Source organism: Lactuca sativa, chromosome 6, assembly GCF_002870075.4.
Source record: "Lactuca sativa cultivar Salinas chromosome 6, Lsat_Salinas_v11, whole genome shotgun sequence".
NCBI lineage: Eukaryota > Viridiplantae > Streptophyta > Magnoliopsida > Asterales > Asteraceae > Lactuca > Lactuca sativa.
In genome coordinates this window covers 138,319,729-138,339,976 of record NC_056628.2, presented here as the reverse complement: position 1 = coordinate 138,339,976, position 20,248 = coordinate 138,319,729, and the positions used below count along the sequence as shown (strand labels likewise).

The window sequence follows — 20,248 nt, the reverse complement described above, 5'->3', positions numbered from 1 at the left end:
CATGATGAGTCGAGCTTCGTTACCTATCTCATTCTGGGGGTATTCCTTAAAGATTGTCGCCCATATCCTTAATCTAGTCCCAACTAAAAAGGTTACCAAAAGACCTCACGGGTTGTGGATAAGGAAGGTTCCCTCTTTAGACCATATCAAGGTTTGGGGTTGCGAGGCTTCCGTGAGAAAGGAAAATCACGACAAGCTCGAACCTCATAGTGAGCGTTGTATTTTCGTTGGCTACCCACAAAAATCCTTTAGATATCTCTTCTATAGACCGAGTGACAATGTTGTCTTTGTTGCGAGGAGAGGAGTCTTGAGAGAGAGAGAGAGAGAGAACTCATATGCCAAGAGGACAGTGGGAGGCAAATTGACCTTGAAGAGCTTCAAGAGTTAAGTGATAAAGGAACCTCAAACACTAGCGCTCAACCTGAGGAGGAAACTCCAGTTGAACCGATTGACGATTCCTTACCTCTGAGGCATTCCAGTAGAGTTAGACAGGCACCTGAGTTTTATGGTTTCCATATTACTACTGAAGGTGACACATTTATCAATGATAGTACAGTGGTAAATTTGGATGAGCCTAACAGCTACAAGGAAGTCATGGCAGGCCCTGAGTCTGCTAAATGGAAAGAGGCAATGGACCGCGAGATTCAATCAATGTATGACAATCAACTTTGGAACTTGGTTGACAATGTACTGGGCCGTAATACAGTCGGGTGCAAATGGATCTTCAAGAAGAAGACCGACATAGATTGGAAAGTACACACTTATAAGGCCCGATTGGTTGTGAAGGGCTTTACTCAAACTCCTGGAGTTGAATATGATGAGACCTTCTCACCAGTGGCTAAGATTAAATCTGTAAGGGTTATGCTAGCCATTGCTGCATTTCATGATTATGAAATATGGCAAATGGATGTCAAAACCGTTTTCCTTAATGGGAAGTTGGCTAAAGATGTTTCATGAATCAGCCAGAGGATTTTGTTAATGCAAAGTGCCCTAATAGGGTGTGTAAGCTTGAGAAATCCATTTATGGATTGAAACAAGCATCTCACAGATGGAATCTTTGTTTCGATGAGAAAGTCAAAGAGTTTGGATTTTCTAGAAGCGAGGATGAGTCCTACGTATATGTCAAAGCTAGTGAGAGTATAGTTAGCTTTCTCATGTTGTATGTGGATGATATAATGCTCGTAGGATACGACATTCCAACTTTGCAGGAGGTTAATTCCTGGCTTGGGAAGTGTTTCTATATGAAGGACCTCGGAGAAGCTGCTTACATTCTAGGGATAAGGATATTGAGAGACAAGAGTAAAAGACAATAGGAATTAGCCAAAGTACCTACTTGGACAAGGTGTTGAAGCGTTTTTGCATGGAGAATTCCAAGAGAGGAGACTTGCCAATCTAAAACAATACCAAAATGAGTAAGACTCAGAGTTCGAGTACAGAGGCTAAGATAGCAGAGATGAGTCGAGTACCATATGCTTCCGCAATTGGCTCGATCATGTATGATATGACATGTACTCGCCCTGAAGTGGCCTTTGCTCTAAGCATGGTCAGCAGATATCAAGGGAACCCTGGTAAAGCTCACTGGACTGCGGTAAAGAACATTCTTAAGTACCTCTGGAGGACCGAGGACTGGGTCCTTACCCTCGGTGGGAGAGATGACTTGAGAGTGACAGGGTACAGTGACGCCAGCTTTCAGACCGACAGAGATAATTTCCGCTCTCAGTTGAGCTGGGTATTTACCCTTAATGGAGGAGCAATAACATGGAAAAGTTCCAAACAGGAAACTATGGTTGATTCAACGTGTGAATGAGAGTACATAGCAGCAAGCAAAGCAGCAAAGGAGGCAATATGGCCGAAGAACTTCATTAGATACCTTGGAGTTGTACCAACTGTAGAAGAGCCTATGGATATTTTCTGTGACAATGAAAGTGCAATTGTCTTAGCCAAGGAACCAAGGGATCATAGAAGATCCAGGCATATTGATAGAAAATATCACTTTATAAGACATCAAGTAGAAGAAGGACTACTCGTAGTGAAGAGGATATCGTCAGAGAAGAATCCAGCAGATCCCCTTACAAAGGGACTCAGTAGGGATAAGCACTTGCTACATGCAAGGAGCATTGGGTTGAAGGACGATATTAGTTTTAATGATTAAATAGATATTTAGAAACTTGTAATAGCTAAAATGTAATTGACATTTGATGACTGAATAAAAGGAATTTTATTTATAAGTAAAGTTACTATCTTGTGTCATTTATTTACTATTGTTTCATTTTGTATTTTTTGACTTCCAGAATAATAAGATTATTTAAACTATCCACAGTGGATCATACTTTCGAAGTAGATTTGTAAGTAGACTGTCATGAATGTGTTTTGTATGATTGTCTAAGGAGTTAGACATTGCAAAAGTTTGCTTCAACATTCATGAGTAATCTTAAAATAAGATTTGAGTATTGGATCAACCCACACATACATCAATCACTTGATGGAATTTATCATGAGTGATTGTGAGATGATAATATCATATAATCTTCAAACAAAGATATAATTATCAGTTGGTTATACATTGATAGTGCGAAAACGCATCAGTAACTCGATGTTATAAAAAATGTTGTTGTTTATGATTTAACCGATAGTTAGTACAAGCATATAAGTTGAAGTTTATATGTTCCTTTTATCCTAAGAGGATTAAAAGCAATATATGGGCCCCTCGATGATTTTGTTTTGACTTATGTGTCGAGCCCAGTCAGACCTAAATTGATGTGTTCAATTAAATTCTATGTCAAACAAATCATAAATCGAGAAACAAACAACTGGACAATAAGTATGACTATGTTCCATGTATTTGTCTGCATGATATCTTGAAGAACAGAGGATTATATGATCCCTTATCTAAATGGCGCGTCAGGATTCGACATTGGCTTTTAGAGAGCTACGATTGCTACTCGGGTTTTGAAGAACATTGGAAATTATAGTTATTAGACTTATCCAAGTGGGAGACTGTTGGATTAGGTTTCTAAGCCCATAGCTATAATTAGTATGTACTTGACCCGATAATAGCATGGTCCATTTGGGTTGTAACACTCTGGAACAATTTGATAGGATGGATACTTGAAGAAGAGGTTATTGTGGTTTATTAATATAGTATGAGTATAATATATTAATTGAGGAATCACATTATTTAATTAGTATTTATCAAGAATTAATTTGGTATTAATTTAGTGATCAAAAGAAACTAATTAAGGATACATGAACTAATTAAGTAAATCAGTAATACTTCTAGTTGGGCTCATGACTCATGTTGATTAGAGTTGGACTAAACCTATGTGAAAGTCCAAGAAGGTTTATCCCAAAAGACTAAGAAGTAAAAAGAGTCATTAGGGTTTGCATGGTTGTAATCCTAAGCTATAAAAGAAGTCCCTAACCCCAAAAATCAGACTAATTCACAATATAGTGGTGGCTAGCCGATTTTGATCTCCCAACCTCTCTCTCAAGTCCATTCTCTTGTTCTTGCTTTGTTATAATACATTTCAGGGTTTTCTACCACCCTCCAAGTGCTTTATAAGCAAACCTTCATCAACTACTGGTGTTGCATTGGATTTTAGGTAATTATCATATAATATCAAAAAATTTATATAGAAAAATGATGATGAATAAAGAGATTTACATGTGAATCATTTGTGATTCACTTGTGACACATGTGAATCATTTGTGATTTACATGTGAATCACATGTAATTCACATGTAAATCATGTTAATTATTTGTTTTTTCTAACCATATATTTTTTTTAATTGCTTCTATATTGAGCTTTATGAATCACTTGTGATTCACATGTGGATCACTTGTGGATCACAAGTGATTCGCATGTGGATCACGAGTGATTCACATGTGGATCACAAGTGATTCACATGTGAATCATCTTAATTATTTATTTTTTCTAACCATATCGTTTATTTTAATTTGTTTCATTTTAGCAATATATCACAAGTGAATCACATATGAATTACATGTGATTCACATATAATTTGGATGTTAACCACATGTAACTCACAAGTAAATTTCATATGAATTACATGTGATTCGCATATAAATCATAAGTGAACCACATATAAATTACGTCTATATGCGCACATATGTATTTTTGTGAGTTTTCTTACATTAATCATTTTTTTCTTGTAGATTTGGAAGCATTTGTGAAAAACATTGAAGAGATGAAAAATGATAAACTAAAGAAAATATGGAATACGAAGACATAAAAACGCTTTAAAATTTTGTAGTATTTTTTGGGTTTTTTATATTTTATTTTGTATCGAATAAAATACTTGTATTATTGTGTTTATATATTATTAAATAAAAATAAATTTTTTTATATGATTACTTACGAATATTATAGTATAAGAAATATATATATATATATATATATATATATATATATATATATACACACACACACACACACTTGAAAAATATACATATATGCACCTAAAACGTTGATTTTTTTGGTTAAAAAAATTTGTGTTTTTTTTTTAAATATTTCAGCTTTTTTTAATTTATTGATTTTTAAAAATTTACTTTTTTAAAAAAAAAATTGCAGCTTTTTTGAAAAATTACAGTTTTTTTATTTAAAAAATACATTTTTTTTTAGAAAATTATAGTTTTTTTGAAAAAATTGTAGTTTTTTTTTTTGAAAAAAATGCAGTTTTTTTAAAAATAATTTTTTTTCAATTAAAAAATGAAAAAATCTCCATCTTTTTTAAAAAACCGAAAATTATTAAAAAGAAAATCTAAAATTTGGTTTATTATGTTAGAACTTTTTATTAATCTTTCCAAAACAAAAAAAATTAAACATTAAATGAGATCGCTAAGATGACGATCATGCTCTTAATGAATTAGTTTTGATCTAACGGATCTCAACCCTATATATATATATATATATATATATATATATATATATATATATATATATATATATATATATATATATATATATATATATATATATTAAACTTTTTGATATATTTTTAAAAAAATTTATGAAATAGGAAATTAGTTTGTCCATCATTGCTACTGTCATCGGTTTTGATTTAGACGAAGGCTAGTATTCTTTTTATTGTTATGACTGGTCAAAAAAAGTAAGTAAGAATCACCGTGGTAATCAGTGGCTGATGAAAAAGATATCAAAGGTAGCGTTAATTTTTTAATCATCAACTCATCTCTTATTTTGTTTTATGGTATTAATTTTGTTTAATATATGTATTAACGAATTGAATAAATTCATTTTAACCCATTAATGCATCCAATTCTTTTTAACATAAAAAGTTGTCTACAAATATGTCCTTCAACGATTTGTACTTTTTTTATGCGTTCCCTCACGTTTAACGCGGGTTATAATCTAGTTCACTTGTAATACAAAATGGTACAAACCTCTTAAACATAATCCCCAAACACATTTGTTGTATTATAGTACAAAATTTTCGGGACATTACATATATTGGTAAATTATTCGCTATTAGCAAATTTGCCTATTATTTTTTAAAACTAAATAAAAAAACAAAACTTTTTTGTATTTGAGACCATTACAAAGTATTTTAACTAAGCCAAAAACATGTAAAACTCATTTTGTAATATATGCCGTTGTTTTGTGATAGTTACTTAGAAAGTAGTTATTTTGTGATATAATATACCTCTTACTGAGTCTGGTAAGCGACTAAGAAACTAAATTTGACTAGACGGTCATATTCAAACTGTTTGATATCACGCTTAGAAACCTCTAATTGATTTAATGGATTCGGTCCTGACTCATCTGAAATGTTTTTACTTGGACAGGTAAGATTCGGGGTTACGTCTTACTCAGCCAAACATTGACTCAATCAGAAACTATCAAACAGTCCCTAGCCCCTTAGTGAATGCATTGCTTATAATTCAAAAGATTCCCCTCGGTTGCACTCCCAATGTTCTTTTCCCCAGATAAACTACATTTGGAGGTAAATCACTTTCCAATTATGATTTTGACTCATCCATTTGTTTTGACTTTTATAACCCTCATTTTAATCAAAATAGAGAGAATCAAAACAAATGTATAAAAATCAGAACTGTTGTTTTTATGTTGATGGATCAAAAACACAAGCGGAAACAACTCCCAAACCACAATGTCTCGCTGAAACCTCATTTACCTTGTGTTTGATACACACAACAAAACTAGACTAGACAAGGTTTCTATAGATATTTTTGTTGATGAGGATGACAAGGGCATTTACGTCTTTTTTTGCACAGACAAAAAATAAAGCGAGTCCTATCACCACCATGGGTATGATAAAAAGAAATCACATATCACTCGAGTCCCAGCCTAATACACATTGACATTATAAATTCTCATCTCGCAAATGTTATGGCCAACATTGAAATGTTGGCCTACAATCGGGTTCCTAATTTAAAACCCTTTAAATTAGGAACCATACTGCTAAAAATAGCAAAATCAAGACTAACCACCATATCGAACCTTAAGAACCTCGGGTGGTTCTTCTTCCATGATACCACAACCCGTTGTCACCAAGTATTTCCCAAGGGTTGTTATACGGTCTGCAAGATACGTATGATCTAAAAAATTCTCATACGCTTCATTCCCAAGATTCTTTGCTGCCAATACGCTACACAAAATGATTTTATCCATTTTATCAACTTTTTTTTCTCTAGATAAATGATTTTTTGTTGTTGTGTGATTAACTTTTCAAAAACTTACCAATGCCGACAATAAACACGACAAGGAAGCACATCATCTCTCCAAATCTTCTCAATACCAAATCGTCCATATCGCTCATGGTACACCTCTTGGCTTCCTGAAAAAAAAAGGACAAAAGTTGGATACATTTTAATTATCTAATTATTTTGATTCAACTAAATACTTGAAATACCTTTGCATCTATTCTGTAAATATTCCTCATCGCTATAACGTGCACACAGAACCTGGCATTCATAACCAAAAATCAACAAAATGTAAATCCCTTAAGAAGTTGTTATTTACTCGTTTAGTAAAAGGTTAAATGTGCATTTGTAGAACTGTGTTTATATTTTTTCCCAAATTATGCAAAAAAAATAGTTTTTAGATGAAATATGCAATGAGTAGATAAGAAGGTGTTTTGATAATTTGTGTCGGTTTAGATAATTTGGTGAAAAAAATAGAACATTGTTGCATAAATCGATAAAAATGTGAAATATTGTGGAATAAATTGGTAGTGTTGTGTAAATTGGATGAAAGGTGAGTAATTGTTGCATAAATGTGCATTTAACTCTTTAGTAGATATGTTAATAGGGTGTCACTCACAGCGGGTGTAGTATACTGGCTACCTTCTAGTGTTACAGGGAGGACCTATGAAACCAACATATTCGTTCATTGTTAGAACTAATAACACAAATCTGGAGAATTTGGGATGGATTCTTATGAAGAAAAGAAATTGCATAGTAACTTACAGCTAAAAATCGGAATTCATGCTCCCTCTCAATGAAGGATGGAATCTGATTACCATAAGAGTGAGTTCTATTGGTTAATTTGTGAGTTTGTTCATAGATTCTTGTTCCAAAAGAAAAATGATAGAACATATTTCAATACATACCTCTGACTTTTTGATTTCGAAAACAGTAACTATAAGTGATTCACCTTCACATGGCTCCACACTCAAGCTTGAAATTTCCTGAAAACATAAAAAATTATCATCTCATCATGACATAGTTATATGTTTCATCTGGAACAAACAGAGAGTGATTTTGCAACTCTGAAGTACTTAATCTGGGAAACAGTAGTACCTTAGTTTCAGGCTTAGCAATTCCACGCTCGAAGAAAATGGGAGCAACGTGAGCGAAAACACGTCTAAATCCGTTTAATTTTGCAACTCTGAAGTTGATCAGATCGGGAAACGTACTCCTTGCGCTCCGTTCTAATCGATCAAAGGTGAAGTTTAGTTTGAGTATCGAATTTACGATTTCAACATTGATAAACCTACGGTGTTAAGTTTCTATTCCTTAATTGATACTGAAATCGAACTTTTGAGAATCGGTATCGATTTCAGATTTGCATTGCTAGGTTTAAAAACTAGAAACCAGTCGACATTCAGAACAAATGATTTGGGTTAGACGTTAGAAGTGTGAAGATTACCAGAAAGCAAGGAACCGAAGCCGCATATAGATAATGTTCCATCGGGAGAAACAATCTGTTCGAAATCGGACTCCGTTGTCAGTTCCATCGGCTGCAGGATATCGCCGGACATGGTTGACTGGCCGAGAAAGAGACTCCGGTGGTTGCGCTGCTTGTGTAGAAATCGAAATTGCGAACGGAACGGAACTGGTAGAGTTAGAGATGGAAGATGGAAATTGCGATCCGACGTCGTACTACGCCAAGGAGGATACGTTAACGGCGTAAATGGAGTTCCGAATGAAATTGCGTTCATGGAGTTCGTAGCTAATGAACAGTGGAGCTCAAGATCTCGGTATAAAAAGTGCAAACATAAAACAATAGAAAACCTTACAAAATAAATAAATTAAAAAATAAAATAAAATCGTCAATTTTTCATTCAACTCCAATAATAAAGTTAGCCGAATCGTTTTCGTACAAACAGAAAAAAAAAAATTAATCAACCACCATTCATCAATCATATCATACAGTTACAATATATGTGTAAATATATAATATATCTATATACCAAACTAATATAATCGAATCTATTTTTCTAATTCCACCAATAATTTCTCCATCATCTTCTTATACATTGGCATATAATGATCATTAATCATGGTCCTCGACAACCTCAGCTTCCCATAAAGTTCCCTATTCGTCTCATAAATACCCACACATTCACTTTCCACTTCTTCATGTTCTACATGTTCATCAATGGCAGAATCACAATCACGACTATGATTCTGATCTCTCACAATCGAAACCGAAACAATATGCATAATTTTCCCAGGAGGGTATAAATGGTAATTCTCCGACATATCCGAAGAAGAAATCGCCTGTTCAGATTCAACCGCATCCGCTATAACTTTCTCCTCTTCTCTAATCTCTTCAGCTGCAGCTTCTTCTTCCTCTTCAATATCCGCTTTGTTCTCTTGCCTTTGAAGTTCCTTTTCAAGTTCATATAAAAGTTCACCTTCTGTGATGTGGTCGGAATTCGCATTCGACGTGATGTGGTCCACCGGAATAAGGTGTTCCTCTTCGTCCGTGTCATCATGAGCCGACCCGCCGCTAGAAGAACAGCGGTCAATGGTGGCGTCACGGCGGTCGAGGTTGTTGTTATTGGTGGTTGGGGTGGTTGGGGTAGAATCGGGGCTTTTTTCAAGTATAAGGGTAGTTTCGGAAAAACCATCCGGCGGTGGAGTGCCGACAGCACGGCGGCGCGCACCCATGCATGACCACGCAGAGAGAGTTGACCGCGTTCTGACCACCGCTTGAGCAACATTTTGCGCGCGCTTCATTACAACCTACAATTTATGAAAAATTAGAATATGAAAATTAGAATATTTTCTATAAAATGATGAAATGTAATAAATCTTTTACTTTTTTACCTGAGTGCTACTGGAAACAGGGCGCAACATAGCACCAGCACCAGCAACTTTGGCTCTTGCGTTGGCTATTGAAGGGAGACGGGACCCCAAAGCAGTAGCAGAACGATATACAACGTTTAAAACTCTAGTCTGTTCAACTTGATCTCTCAAATCATTTAACCAAGATGACGCTGTAACCTTCATTTTAAAAAAAATTCAGGGGCAATTTTGTCAATTGTCAAAAGAGAGTTATATTATAAGTTGTGTATGTGTATGTATAGTATAGTATAGTACCTCAGTGCGAAGATCGTCTATAGAAGCGGTTGAAAAAGTTGGGACAAGATCAGAGCCGTTGATTATTGTGGTGATGAAGTGTTGACCGGATTCAGCTAATTCCCATGTCATACAAGCAGCTGTAGAATATCAAACTTAGTATAACAATTCGTTTGATAGTTTTTATATAATTATAATATTAATTAATTTTAGTAATATACATGCCTGGTGCAAATGTGATGCATGAAATAGATGATAAGTCTTTTTGTTCGCGAAGAATGTAAGTTAAGAGTGCAGCTGTGCCACCACCAAGTGAATGACCAACAATCTGAAAGATAAATACAAATAGGTATTTATATTTTTGATACAAGCATAAAAAGGTAGTAGTTATGTGTATGTATATACTTTGACTTGATAAGTAGGGTTGTCTTTGAGGGCTTGAAGAAGGAAAGGGATACTGAGCTTTGCAATCCAACGAGCAGCAGCAACCATTCCACAATGTGCATAACCTAAAATAAGATTACTGATTCCACCATCATGTAAAACCGAATGGTGAAAAGGGACAACAGCACCAGTTGCTGCTGTAAGTGTGTCTTTAATACTATGTGTTCCTCGAATCAATAGAAGGAAGCATTTTGAATCTTTATCACAGATAATCGTGAACGCAGGCTTCAAAAGCTGCATTCATTATTTTATTTTTTATTGTTTTAAAAAAAAAAAATCGAAGTCAGTGATATAGGAAAGGGATTCAAGATTTTATTAAAGATGATTGAAGAGGTAGTTGTAGTTTTGTACCCCTGCTTTTGGCTTCTGCAATAGGACATCTGCTTCTGAAAAGCCAGCAGATTCTAGAAAGACTGGGAATGGTTTCTTTGAGAAAAGCATGCAGAGAGTCAACAATCTTAAATAGTGTTTTAACTCTGCAATGATTTCGGGTCCCTTGAGTTGTATGCTGTTTTCTCCAGCATATACACTAGCTACTTGTGCATTACCCTGAATAAAGATTTAGCACATTAAGACAAGTTGTGTACAACTTATTTATGTTCAAAGTAATACAATCATAATGTAAGTATTAACAATTCCTACAGATACCCTTACCTCTGACTTTAAGATATGATTAAAACCTATACTAAAAAATGCAAGAGGGTGGAACCAATCTCTGACATAAACATAGGGTGGTTTGAGTTGTTACTATGAATTGTGGCCTAAGTGAACTTAATTTGAAATAGTGGAAATACAAAATTGGATCTCGTATTATGACAAACTCATGCCAATTGCAGGCAGTTAGTGGTTTTGGGCAATAGAATCATATAAAAACCAGAAGTGAACCAAATCAAACTATATCCATACATGAATGATAAAGGCTAAACCTTTAACAGGTCGACTTTGGCTCAATGATACCTTACCCAACTTAATGGATGAAGCCCGAGGTCAGGATTCAGGAATTTAGGTCAAACTTGATCCACACTTTTGGGTAATCAAACTCGAACTTTAGAAACTAGAAGAAACGAAGATAAGAAAAAGGCGTTACCTGCCTTCGCAACAAATAATTGATGCCGAAAGCCAAGTCTCCAAGAGGCCATTTTCCTAGGGTTTCTGAATATGTGAATCTAAGGGTCTCGGAAAGAGTCGAAATCGTTTCAAACCACGTGGCAGGCGCCTGAGCTGGCCTCCTCTGCGCGATCTTCCTCTTCGATTTACTTGATTTCATGTATTCCCGTCCCTCATCGTCCTCGGCGGCCTTCGCATCAGCCGAAGTCATTTTCCGAGCCAATACATAGTACAATAACACCACCGCCCCTGCGGCTGTAGCCATTGTTGTTGCCGCCATGGAATCAGCTCAGAAGCTCGCTGATTCGCGACTCAACGACCTTTTGTTTGTGTAATTCTCGATTAACTGCAGATTAGATCAAAGTTTTGTTGTTTAGCAAAAATCAGGGTACTTGATTTGCACAATTCTATCTTGCGCTAATACATCGAATCTGGAGAGAGAAAAGTTGTGAACAGCGAGACAAGCAACGGGGAAGATACGAGTCCGGAGAGATTGAGACGAGACGCTGAAATTACCTTCTTGACCTTTTATACATTCTAATGTGAAAATGATTTCCCTTCTTTTTTATCTTTTTTGCTAATTTATTGGGTTAATTACGAAAAATATTTTTTTGGGTTTAAACCTAAATTTACTTTCTTTTTTCATAAAAATTGGACAAACACAAACTAATCCGTATGTTGCATAAAAAGCAATCTTTTTCTTGTTTTAAACTTAAATTTTACTTTCTTTTTTCATAAACATTGGACAAATTAATCTATTGGTTCGAACCGATTGGACCAAGAACTAGAGAGAAGCGGTTCAACTAACACCCACTTTTTGTTTATTTCTATATTTGAATGAGCCAGTCAATTTTCATAAAAATCTAATTAAACCGGTTAAATTGAATTGTTAAAACTCGGTAGAACTAGTAAATATGAATAAAGCACATGGAAATGAGGCATTTTGCATAACAAAATTTGGTAGTCTTTTTCATATCTATTGAAACTTTTATGTAAATCTTTTAATTGATAACCAATTACAGATCCATTTTTTGCAATTTCAGAAATTGAATAAGAGATAATCATGTAATTGACTTGATTTCTAATGTTCATATTAGCCAACTTTATAGACCTTCAAAATGACAAAGAACTTTTATAGTTTATGTAAAGGATCTTTGATAAGTTTTTCTCTATAGCAACTTGAAAATTTCCAATTATAGTCATTCCTTGTCTATTTCATGACATTCTTATCCTAACTTAGCCATCGACTATTTGTTAAAAAATCTCAACTTTAACAAATTGACAATTATGATACTTTTTTATGTTTTCATAAGATCGACTCTACTAACCCTCTAATTAGTTTATATCAATATATTCATCATTTTTATTTAATCAACTATATTTAAATTCATCTAATTAACTTATTTTTATTTTTACTAAAACATAAAAACTTTTAATACCATTTTGAGGATGTTACATATTTCAAGGGAGTGAAAGTTTTAAATCCCTTAAGCATTGTCATCTAATTAAGCCTTAAAACCAATTTAATCACTTTGATTTAATTAAGGGATTACCTATTTGATGTAATATGGATAAAAATTCAATTGATTTGCAGTTTTTCAATTGGGGCAGATCAATTTTTGAGTAAATTAGTGTTAGAAAGTTTGAGTATTTACTTTTCCTCTATATGCAAAGCCCTAATTGTGGATTAAAATGATTTTGAGAGAATAAGGCATAACCTTTTTTTAAATGGTGAGTTGGTGGACAGAATGTTATGATGAGTGAACTAGCGGAAGACAGTAACACCTTAACGAGTAAGTGGGTTGAGGATTGGTAGTCTTTTTATACTAATAAGATTTTAATAGATTACTAGCAAGAGGGGTTTATATTTATGAATTGAATTCTTTATCCATATAGTTGTTAAAAACATTAATGGTGATTATGCTTCTTTTGGAAATGCTAGTACTTACATATTGAAGACTTCTTGGGAAAATTCAGTTAAATCTACTAATAATATGGTTGATCACAATCTTGATATGGATACTTATAAGGTGTGAAAGTTGGTTATGGTGACACTATATGTTTTGGAATGATGTTTGACATGGTATTGTCCATTTGTCATCGGTTTATAAAGTTATATGATTTGGAATTCTCAAACAATTTGTATGGTTGATTCATGCTTTAAGAGTGGTGCATGGGAGTAGAGTTGAATAGTATTCTAAAGCATGGATGATTGGGTTGGAGTTGGTGAACCTAATCGGTTTACTTCAATATGTCACATAACATAATACAATCAATTCTTAGAGTTAGGGAGTTGTCCTCTACACATTTGTTTCTGATTTCATCTACTAGGTCTCATCTTGACAATGAATGAAGAAATAATCGTTGTTCGAATCAATAGTTATTATTTGCAAATTCGTGAATTGTAACAAATGTAATAGAAAGTTCAAATGTTCAATGCTAATAGGGTTTATTAGCTTGAAAATTTATTAATTCTTAAACGTTGTATAATTTTTAATGCCTCCTTGTTGATTTGTTAATAGATTTTTGATTGATGTTCAAAAAATAATATTAGTTCTTAAATTATGTTTAATTCTATATTCAATATCCAACTAGATAATAGGAAAAATACACAAAACGCATTGCTTTATCATTTTTTTTTTCAAAATAATACATCAAGCTATCATTTTTTTCAATTTCGCTATTACGCCAAATTACTAGGTAACTTTATGGTTACTATGTACTAAGTCGGCACTCTATTATAGTGTGTCGTTGAAGTTGCACGATGAAGTGGCATTTTCTGACGAAAGGAAATTTAGGGTGGCAAAATTGAAAAACGACTCAAAATGGAATTGTTTTTGTGCTATTTAATCGAGAATGTAGAGCATTTTTCACTACATAGCCTCATTTGAAAAATATTGAAAATAACATTATATTTTTGGTTTTCTTTTAATTTTGTCGCGATAAATATCATTCACAATAAAATGTCACATCACCATGACATACCAACTCTACTACCAAAGAGTGTTAATTCAACATGCATTATTCGAAAAGTTACTTGTAACCGGTTGAAATGACCAATTTAAAAAGAAAAAAAAAATGATGAAGTGATCTAATGTTTGAAAAAATAAGTGGTGATAAGTTAAAAAGATGATAAAGTACTTTTGGGTGGCTTTTGTGTACTTTTGGTAATTTTTGGGGGATGATCAAAGAACGAAGGATATTTTGGTAAAACTTAAAAGGGAAGATTACAATGATATCCTAATAGACATCCCAACTATTTGCCGCGTGAGCAACGGCCCCAATGGACCGAAGTGTAGGATGTCTTTTTTGGTGCCGGAAAATTGGGTGTGTTTTCTTTATAATAAACAATAAACATATTAAATGAAAGGATAATATAACTAAACACAATTTATTATTTATATTTACCTGATTATAAACTATATTAAATAAATAAATAATATACTATTTAATATTAAACACAGTTTAATATATATATATATATATATATATATATATATATATATATATTTATTTATTTATTTATTTACCTGATTACAAACTTATGATATAATTTTTTATCATTTTTACAACAATAATTGACTAAAGTATTGTTTTTGTTGCATTTTTTTTTCTAAAGATGGGTAATATTCATAAGTCAATGAGAACTTAATTCAACCCTCAATAATTGGTTTAGTGGATCCAGTGAATTATATACTGGCCTATGCGTTATGAGTTATGACCCCTTTACCTTTTTTTATTTTTGTAATTTGGTTTTTTTATTTTTGTAATTTGGTTCAACATCAAGATAAATCATTTCTAATGAAACTTATTATATTCCAAATTAAGCAATTGTCTGTAATTTAATTAAAAAACCACAGTTACAATAAGTCGACAATTCTTGTTTTCAACACTTAAATCCTCAATTGAAACATGTTTTTCGTTTTCTGATTATAAAATAGAACTTTCAACTTTTTTTTCAAAATCCCTAGCTCAAAAAAAAATTGTTATTTATATCTTATTATATTTCTATCAGCATCACGTCATAATCCAAACCACAATTAATCAATAATAAAATTTGCACAATTTGCACGTCATACATAACTCTGTTCATTAGGATAAACACTGAAGGTATAAGAATAGACATTTAACAACATAAAAATATATTAATTGTAGTATCATTTTAAAGTCAACTCACACACCATATAAATAATACATAGTTAATAATTGTAAATTACGCTACATAGTGACATAATCAGACAAAATTTTGAGTTGCAAAATATAGTAAAAACAAAAAAAGATTAATCAGCTTTTTTTGGTTGGTTTTTTTCGGGTAATTTAAGGACACCTTTATCTAGTAATGGCTGCAACTCCTGTTTTGCCATTTTAACCACCTTCGAATCCGAGCTTTCCAAATATGCACAAATGACTTTCGCACTACAAATATATGAAAACATTCAAGTATTATTTTATGGTTAAAAGTAAAAACGTTTATAATTATATAATATAAATGTGAATTTGTTGTTAGGTTAATAGGTTTACCTGTGACCTTGGGCCCACATTTTACAATTTCCCTTGAAAGCTTTTTTCCATAAAGTGGAAGCGAATGAAGGGCAATCTATGATCAATTTTCTTATTGTTCTACTAGAATGGAAATTTTCTAGAAGATGTTCTTTTTCTTCTTCTTCTTCTTTTGATTTAGGTATTGCTACAATCGATGCTATTGTTTCATATAAAGATTCCAATTTTTCATCCAATTGTGGGTGGAGTATTCCATCTGCACCCCCTGTAACAACCTACACATCCCAAAACCACATTTGTAAATTTACCATTTTACCCTTTTAATATACTAAATTATAAATTTTGTTATACCTCGAACAAGACCTCTTTCCCATGATTCGATCGAAGTAAGTCCTCAGCATTCTCGCAACATGCATCAATCAAACTCTATAAAAAAAAAAAAAAAAAAAAAAAAAAAAAAAAAAAAAAAAAAAATTAAAAATTAAAAAAGACGAAAATACCCTCCCCCTTTAAGCATTAATTGGACTGAGACTCATGGAACAAAAGCAGCCACCTTTTGTCCCGCCCACAAAGATGTTAATAGGAACAAAAGCTGCGCTCTCGATTTATCGAATATGTAAAAAGACGAAAATACCCTCCACCTAGAAAACAAACCTCAGCAAGTCCGCTATCAACCAAAAGTTCTCGCCTCCTTAGTAATGGATCTTTTTTGCCACCTGTCACAGTTTTTACATTCTCTTCTTCATCTTCTTCAACTTCATCTTCATCTTCTTCGACTTCTGAAGATTTGACATTTTCTTCTGCTTCTGCTTCTGCTTCTGTTTCCAAATCGCCCTGATGCCAAAAACCAACATTGTAAAAAACTCCAACCAGGGGCAAAAAAGGAATAAAAAAAAGTTACCTTGATAAGTAAAGAAGGTATAGATGAATCTAATAAAGACAAATCATCTGGACTGAGATAACGTGAGCAGTTTGGATGAAGAAGCTGCAATAATGGCCTCCTTCCATTCTGAAATCATATTTTTTTTAAATAAATAAGTTGTTGTTTGTTAATATAAAAAATTAAATCAAGGAACAATGAAATAAAAACCTTATCAAAAATAAGCTCCTTTAGCACTTTTTGGAGTTCACGAATTATGATCTGTAATTCAAAGAATTTTAATAATTATTTACTCATATTTTTTTTAAACATCTTGTAACAAGAAGCAAGAGCAACCTTTTTTATTAACCGAGTGTCATCAACAACAGAGAGAATACACATGAGTACCTGAAAAACAAAAATAAAACAATTAAAAATTATTAAAATAAATAAATAAAAGATTAAAGCAGAGTTGAGATGGTTTATTCTTAGTTCTTACCATACTCCCAAATCTATCTTGAGCAATCTTACTGACATGACCTTTCATTCCTTTGATAATTTTCTTTCTTTCCTGTTACAAGAAAGGGCTAATTTGTAAATTTAGAGTTATTAAATCAAAATAAAAATAATAATAATATTGACAAACCTGTGCATTTCCATGCTTGATGCATAGAATCCCAATCTTGGATCCATCTTTTGTATGAATCATTCTTACAAGAAGTGCACTTGATAAATGTTGAATAACATCTGCAGCAGATGTCTATACATACATATTATATTACAAATACAACTCATGAAATAAAAAAATTAATTAATTAATTAAAATAATGTTTAAACATTAAACATACCTTATCAGCAACTGTAAGGTACTCCACAAGTGCCTTGTGTAAAATAGAGTGATCCACTATTCCTTTCTCCAAAATCGGTTGAATCACAGATGACATATGTCTAATCACTGATGTTTTTTGAAGATTCAGCTTTGAAATTATATCCACTAACCTATTTTTTAGAATATGAACAATTCCAAAATAATAAAATAGAAAGTAAATCAAGTAGAAATGTGTATTTACTATTTACTATTTACTATTTACTATTAACTATTTACCTGCGTTCTTTTAATGATACTAAATCCTTGAACAACTGAAGTTCAGTGGAGTATAATTCCATGAGAAGAGCTTGTTTTTGAGTGGCATTTCCCAATTGATAAGCATGTTCAACAACTAGATAAAAAAGATTCAAAATTAAATTTTAATAGTATTAAAAATTGGGTTTAAATGAGTGAATGTGTGTGTGTGTTATAACTTATAATAAATACATACCAACTGAACCAACCATATGTCTTAAAAGTGAAGCAACATGCCCATGAAGAGAAGAGATAAACCCTGCTAGTTGTTCCTTTGAGGCTGCAAAATGTAAATAAAGGCATGATGAGAAAAGGGTATTTTGGTAATTTGGTCGAGAAAACAACATTTGAATTCTACTACAAACCGTTATCCAACATCTTTGTAATGAGATGCACTGCATAAGTGTTGCAAGCTAGGGTGAGAAAGTGTGGTCGAAGCTCCTCAAAAACAGCATTTCCTTCTTCTTTTGAGCAATACTTAGCACAAGTCTAGAGGTAGAAAATTACGTAAGTACCCTTCTTAAAGAAGAGCATTTCAAATGCAGAAAAGATAAATCTTTAATAATCTCACCTGAAGTACACGACAAGAAACATGGGAGCCTGCAATTTCGGGAATTTTGCCCTTCATCCTCCTTAAAGCATCACTAATCAACCTTGAAACATAGTAAAAAGACCAAAGAAATTAATGACAAAAGTCAGGAGATTATTAAATAATAGTAAAAACATGCAACAATATATTATACATACTTTGATCTATCTTCCTTTGCTATATTGCGACGCCTCATTTTCTCCCATAGTAAAGCAAGCTCCTGTGTTGAAATAATAAATGATAAATTATAATGACAATGTGTATAGCATGTTTTGTTTCTACTCATAAGCCATCACAAACAGTGTATATGAAAGAAAATGCACACTTGTTCAAGAGTGTAATGAGGCCTTCTCTTTTTCTTCCTAGCTTCAGCAAGTTCCTGCAACAAGATATATCAAAAGTCTAGTTAGAAATGGAGTTTCATGTTTTGTTGCTATGATACAAGTCTAGTTAAAACTGTAAGTCAATATTATCTTCTTTACAACAAAAAGCACTTTGAGTTTTAATTAGCAATTTTTCTGACGAATGTAATTAGCAATTTTTCTGACGAAAAGTTGAGATTACATAACGATAATGAAGGTGGAAAACATAACCCCTTTGACATCTAAAGTTCAAATGAAGCTCCTTTACAACTGTAAGAATGAATAAGAGCGGAAAACATATGCCAATGGAAAACGCCACACAAACCTTAGCTTGTATACGAAGTTCTCGCTTCGTTTTGGGCGCATCCTGAGAAGTATCCGATTTGTTGTATTTAGGTTTTCCGCCAGCGGCCTTGGATTCAAACGGTTTCTTAAACCCCTTGTTCGATTGACCGGCAGCCTTGGAATCAAAGGGTTTCTTAAAACCCTTGTTCGGTTGATTGTTGGAGGGTGTTCTAAGTTTCTTTTTCGGACTGAATTTGCCTCCATCATCGCCTTTTGTTGCGCCTGGAATTCTCTTTCTCTTGTTCGATTGACTGTCTTTTTGGTTCTTGAACGCCATTGATGATAAAAAAGCAGAACAGCGGGTAGCAATCAGATGAAGGTTTTGTGAGGGTTTTACAGCTCAGTGACGGAGGCGTGGTTATGGATGTGGGTTTTAGGGCATCTCTTTTAGGCCAAAGAGTATAACCGTATAAGCTATGTGTGTCGGGTTTCGGGTATACCCGAATACCCGGGGTTTAAAAGGGAAAAAAACATTTTTGGTATTAGTTTGGACTATAAAACTCGAATTTAAGCACAATTATGAAAGAAAAATAGTTAAGTCGTAAAAAAATAGGACAAAGGACTAAAACTACTTAAATTTACTATTTAGGCCATAGTAAAGCATGCTTAACTATTTCAATGGAATTGAAATGACGTTAAAATGACTATATCAATAGTCATTGTATGGTTATGATGTTTGAAGTTATCTGTTGAAATGAATGAATATAATAAAAGTAGAGTAACTTGTTAAAACTGTGAGAATGAGACCTAAATGTATGATACTATAACGAAATTTAATTGCGTATAAGGCAACTAGTTAAAGCATAATATGAAAAATTAAGTTGCCTAGATAAAAAAAAACTTAGTATTATGTTATGATAAAAGGTTCCTGAAATAATGTAAAGCAAATATAACCCTTTAAGACAAATGTAATTGTTGATGTTTAATATGCGTACGCAACATTGTGTTGCAAGGAAAGTAGACTAGAGACTATATATTCTACCAAGTACCCCCATTCTCATGTGAGTATATGTGGATTTTCCTATCATAGGATACATGACAAAATAATAATGATTTTAGAGGGTCTTTGGGTGTTCATCTAAAATTTTCTTATTAATTTTTTGACTTCTAAGTC

At 33.0% G+C, this 20,248-nt stretch overlaps 3 protein-coding genes across 4 annotated transcripts; all 3 read right to left on the bottom strand.

Annotated features, from left to right (window-relative positions):
• Positions 1-6,140: 6,140 nt before the first annotated feature.
• Positions 6,141-8,439, bottom strand: LOC111881951 (uncharacterized). Its single transcript, XM_023878332.3, has 8 exons — positions 8,148-8,439; positions 7,799-7,929; positions 7,609-7,686; positions 7,466-7,510; positions 7,320-7,364; positions 6,910-6,961; positions 6,738-6,834; positions 6,141-6,645 (listed from the first exon to the last, which is right to left on the bottom strand). The coding sequence occupies exons 1-8, from the start codon at positions 8,437-8,439 to the stop codon at positions 6,480-6,482; spliced, it is 906 nt and encodes a 301-aa protein (XP_023734100.1). The 3' UTR covers positions 6,141-6,479.
• Positions 8,440-8,537: 98 nt separating this feature from the next.
• LOC111881950 (uncharacterized) lies at positions 8,538-11,857 on the bottom strand. Of its 2 annotated transcripts, none has more exons than XM_023878330.2 (7): positions 11,337-11,857; positions 10,601-10,798; positions 10,211-10,483; positions 10,031-10,133; positions 9,827-9,945; positions 9,554-9,730; positions 8,538-9,469 (listed from the first exon to the last, which is right to left on the bottom strand). In XM_023878330.2, the coding sequence occupies exons 1-7, from the start codon at positions 11,634-11,636 to the stop codon at positions 8,711-8,713; spliced, it is 1,929 nt and encodes a 642-aa protein (XP_023734098.1). In that variant the 5' UTR covers positions 11,637-11,857; the 3' UTR covers positions 8,538-8,710. The 2 variants fall into 2 exon arrangements, with proteins under 2 accessions (XP_023734098.1, XP_023734099.1); XM_023878331.2 differs by having other exon boundaries at positions 11,341-11,528.
• Positions 11,858-15,481: 3,624 nt separating this feature from the next.
• Positions 15,482-19,525, bottom strand: LOC111881941 (pumilio homolog 24). Its single transcript, XM_023878322.2, has 17 exons — positions 19,115-19,525; positions 18,753-18,806; positions 18,586-18,647; positions 18,410-18,491; positions 18,204-18,327; positions 18,035-18,118; positions 17,821-17,935; positions 17,564-17,714; positions 17,362-17,475; positions 17,215-17,286; positions 17,073-17,123; positions 16,947-16,997; positions 16,758-16,865; positions 16,511-16,690; positions 16,208-16,282; positions 15,878-16,131; positions 15,482-15,772 (listed from the first exon to the last, which is right to left on the bottom strand). Exons 1-17 carry the CDS (start codon positions 19,409-19,411, stop codon positions 15,637-15,639), a joined length of 2,010 nt encoding a protein of 669 aa, XP_023734090.1. The 5' UTR covers positions 19,412-19,525; the 3' UTR covers positions 15,482-15,636.
• Positions 19,526-20,248: the final 723 nt, after the last annotated feature.

Coding starts and splice junctions, on each gene's coding strand:
- LOC111881951 (XM_023878332.3), bottom strand. CDS start 8,439: ATGAACGCAATTTCATTCGGAACTCCATTTACGCCGTTAACGTATCCT. Junction 7,930..8,147: donor CTTCGGTTCCTTGCTTTCTG/GTAATCTTCACA, acceptor TTGATCGATTAG/AACGGAGCGCAAGGAGTACG. Junction 6,646..6,737: donor CGTGTTTATTGTCGGCATTG/GTAAGTTTTTGA, acceptor CATTTTGTGTAG/CGTATTGGCAGCAAAGAATC.
- LOC111881950 (XM_023878330.2), bottom strand. CDS start 11,636: ATGGCGGCAACAACAATGGCTACAGCCGCAGGGGCGGTGGTGTTATTG. Junction 10,484..10,600: donor TGCAGAAGCCAAAAGCAGGG/GTACAAAACTAC, acceptor TAATGAATGCAG/CTTTTGAAGCCTGCGTTCAC. Junction 10,134..10,210: donor ACCCTACTTATCAAGTCAAA/GTATATACATAC, acceptor TTTATCTTTCAG/ATTGTTGGTCATTCACTTGG.
- LOC111881941 (XM_023878322.2), bottom strand. CDS start 19,411: ATGGCGTTCAAGAACCAAAAAGACAGTCAATCGAACAAGAGAAAGAGA. Junction 18,648..18,752: donor CTCATTACACTCTTGAACAA/GTGTGCATTTTC, acceptor ATTTCAACACAG/GAGCTTGCTTTACTATGGGA. Junction 16,691..16,757: donor TACCTTCTTTACTTATCAAG/GTAACTTTTTTT, acceptor TTTTGGCATCAG/GGCGATTTGGAAACAGAAGC.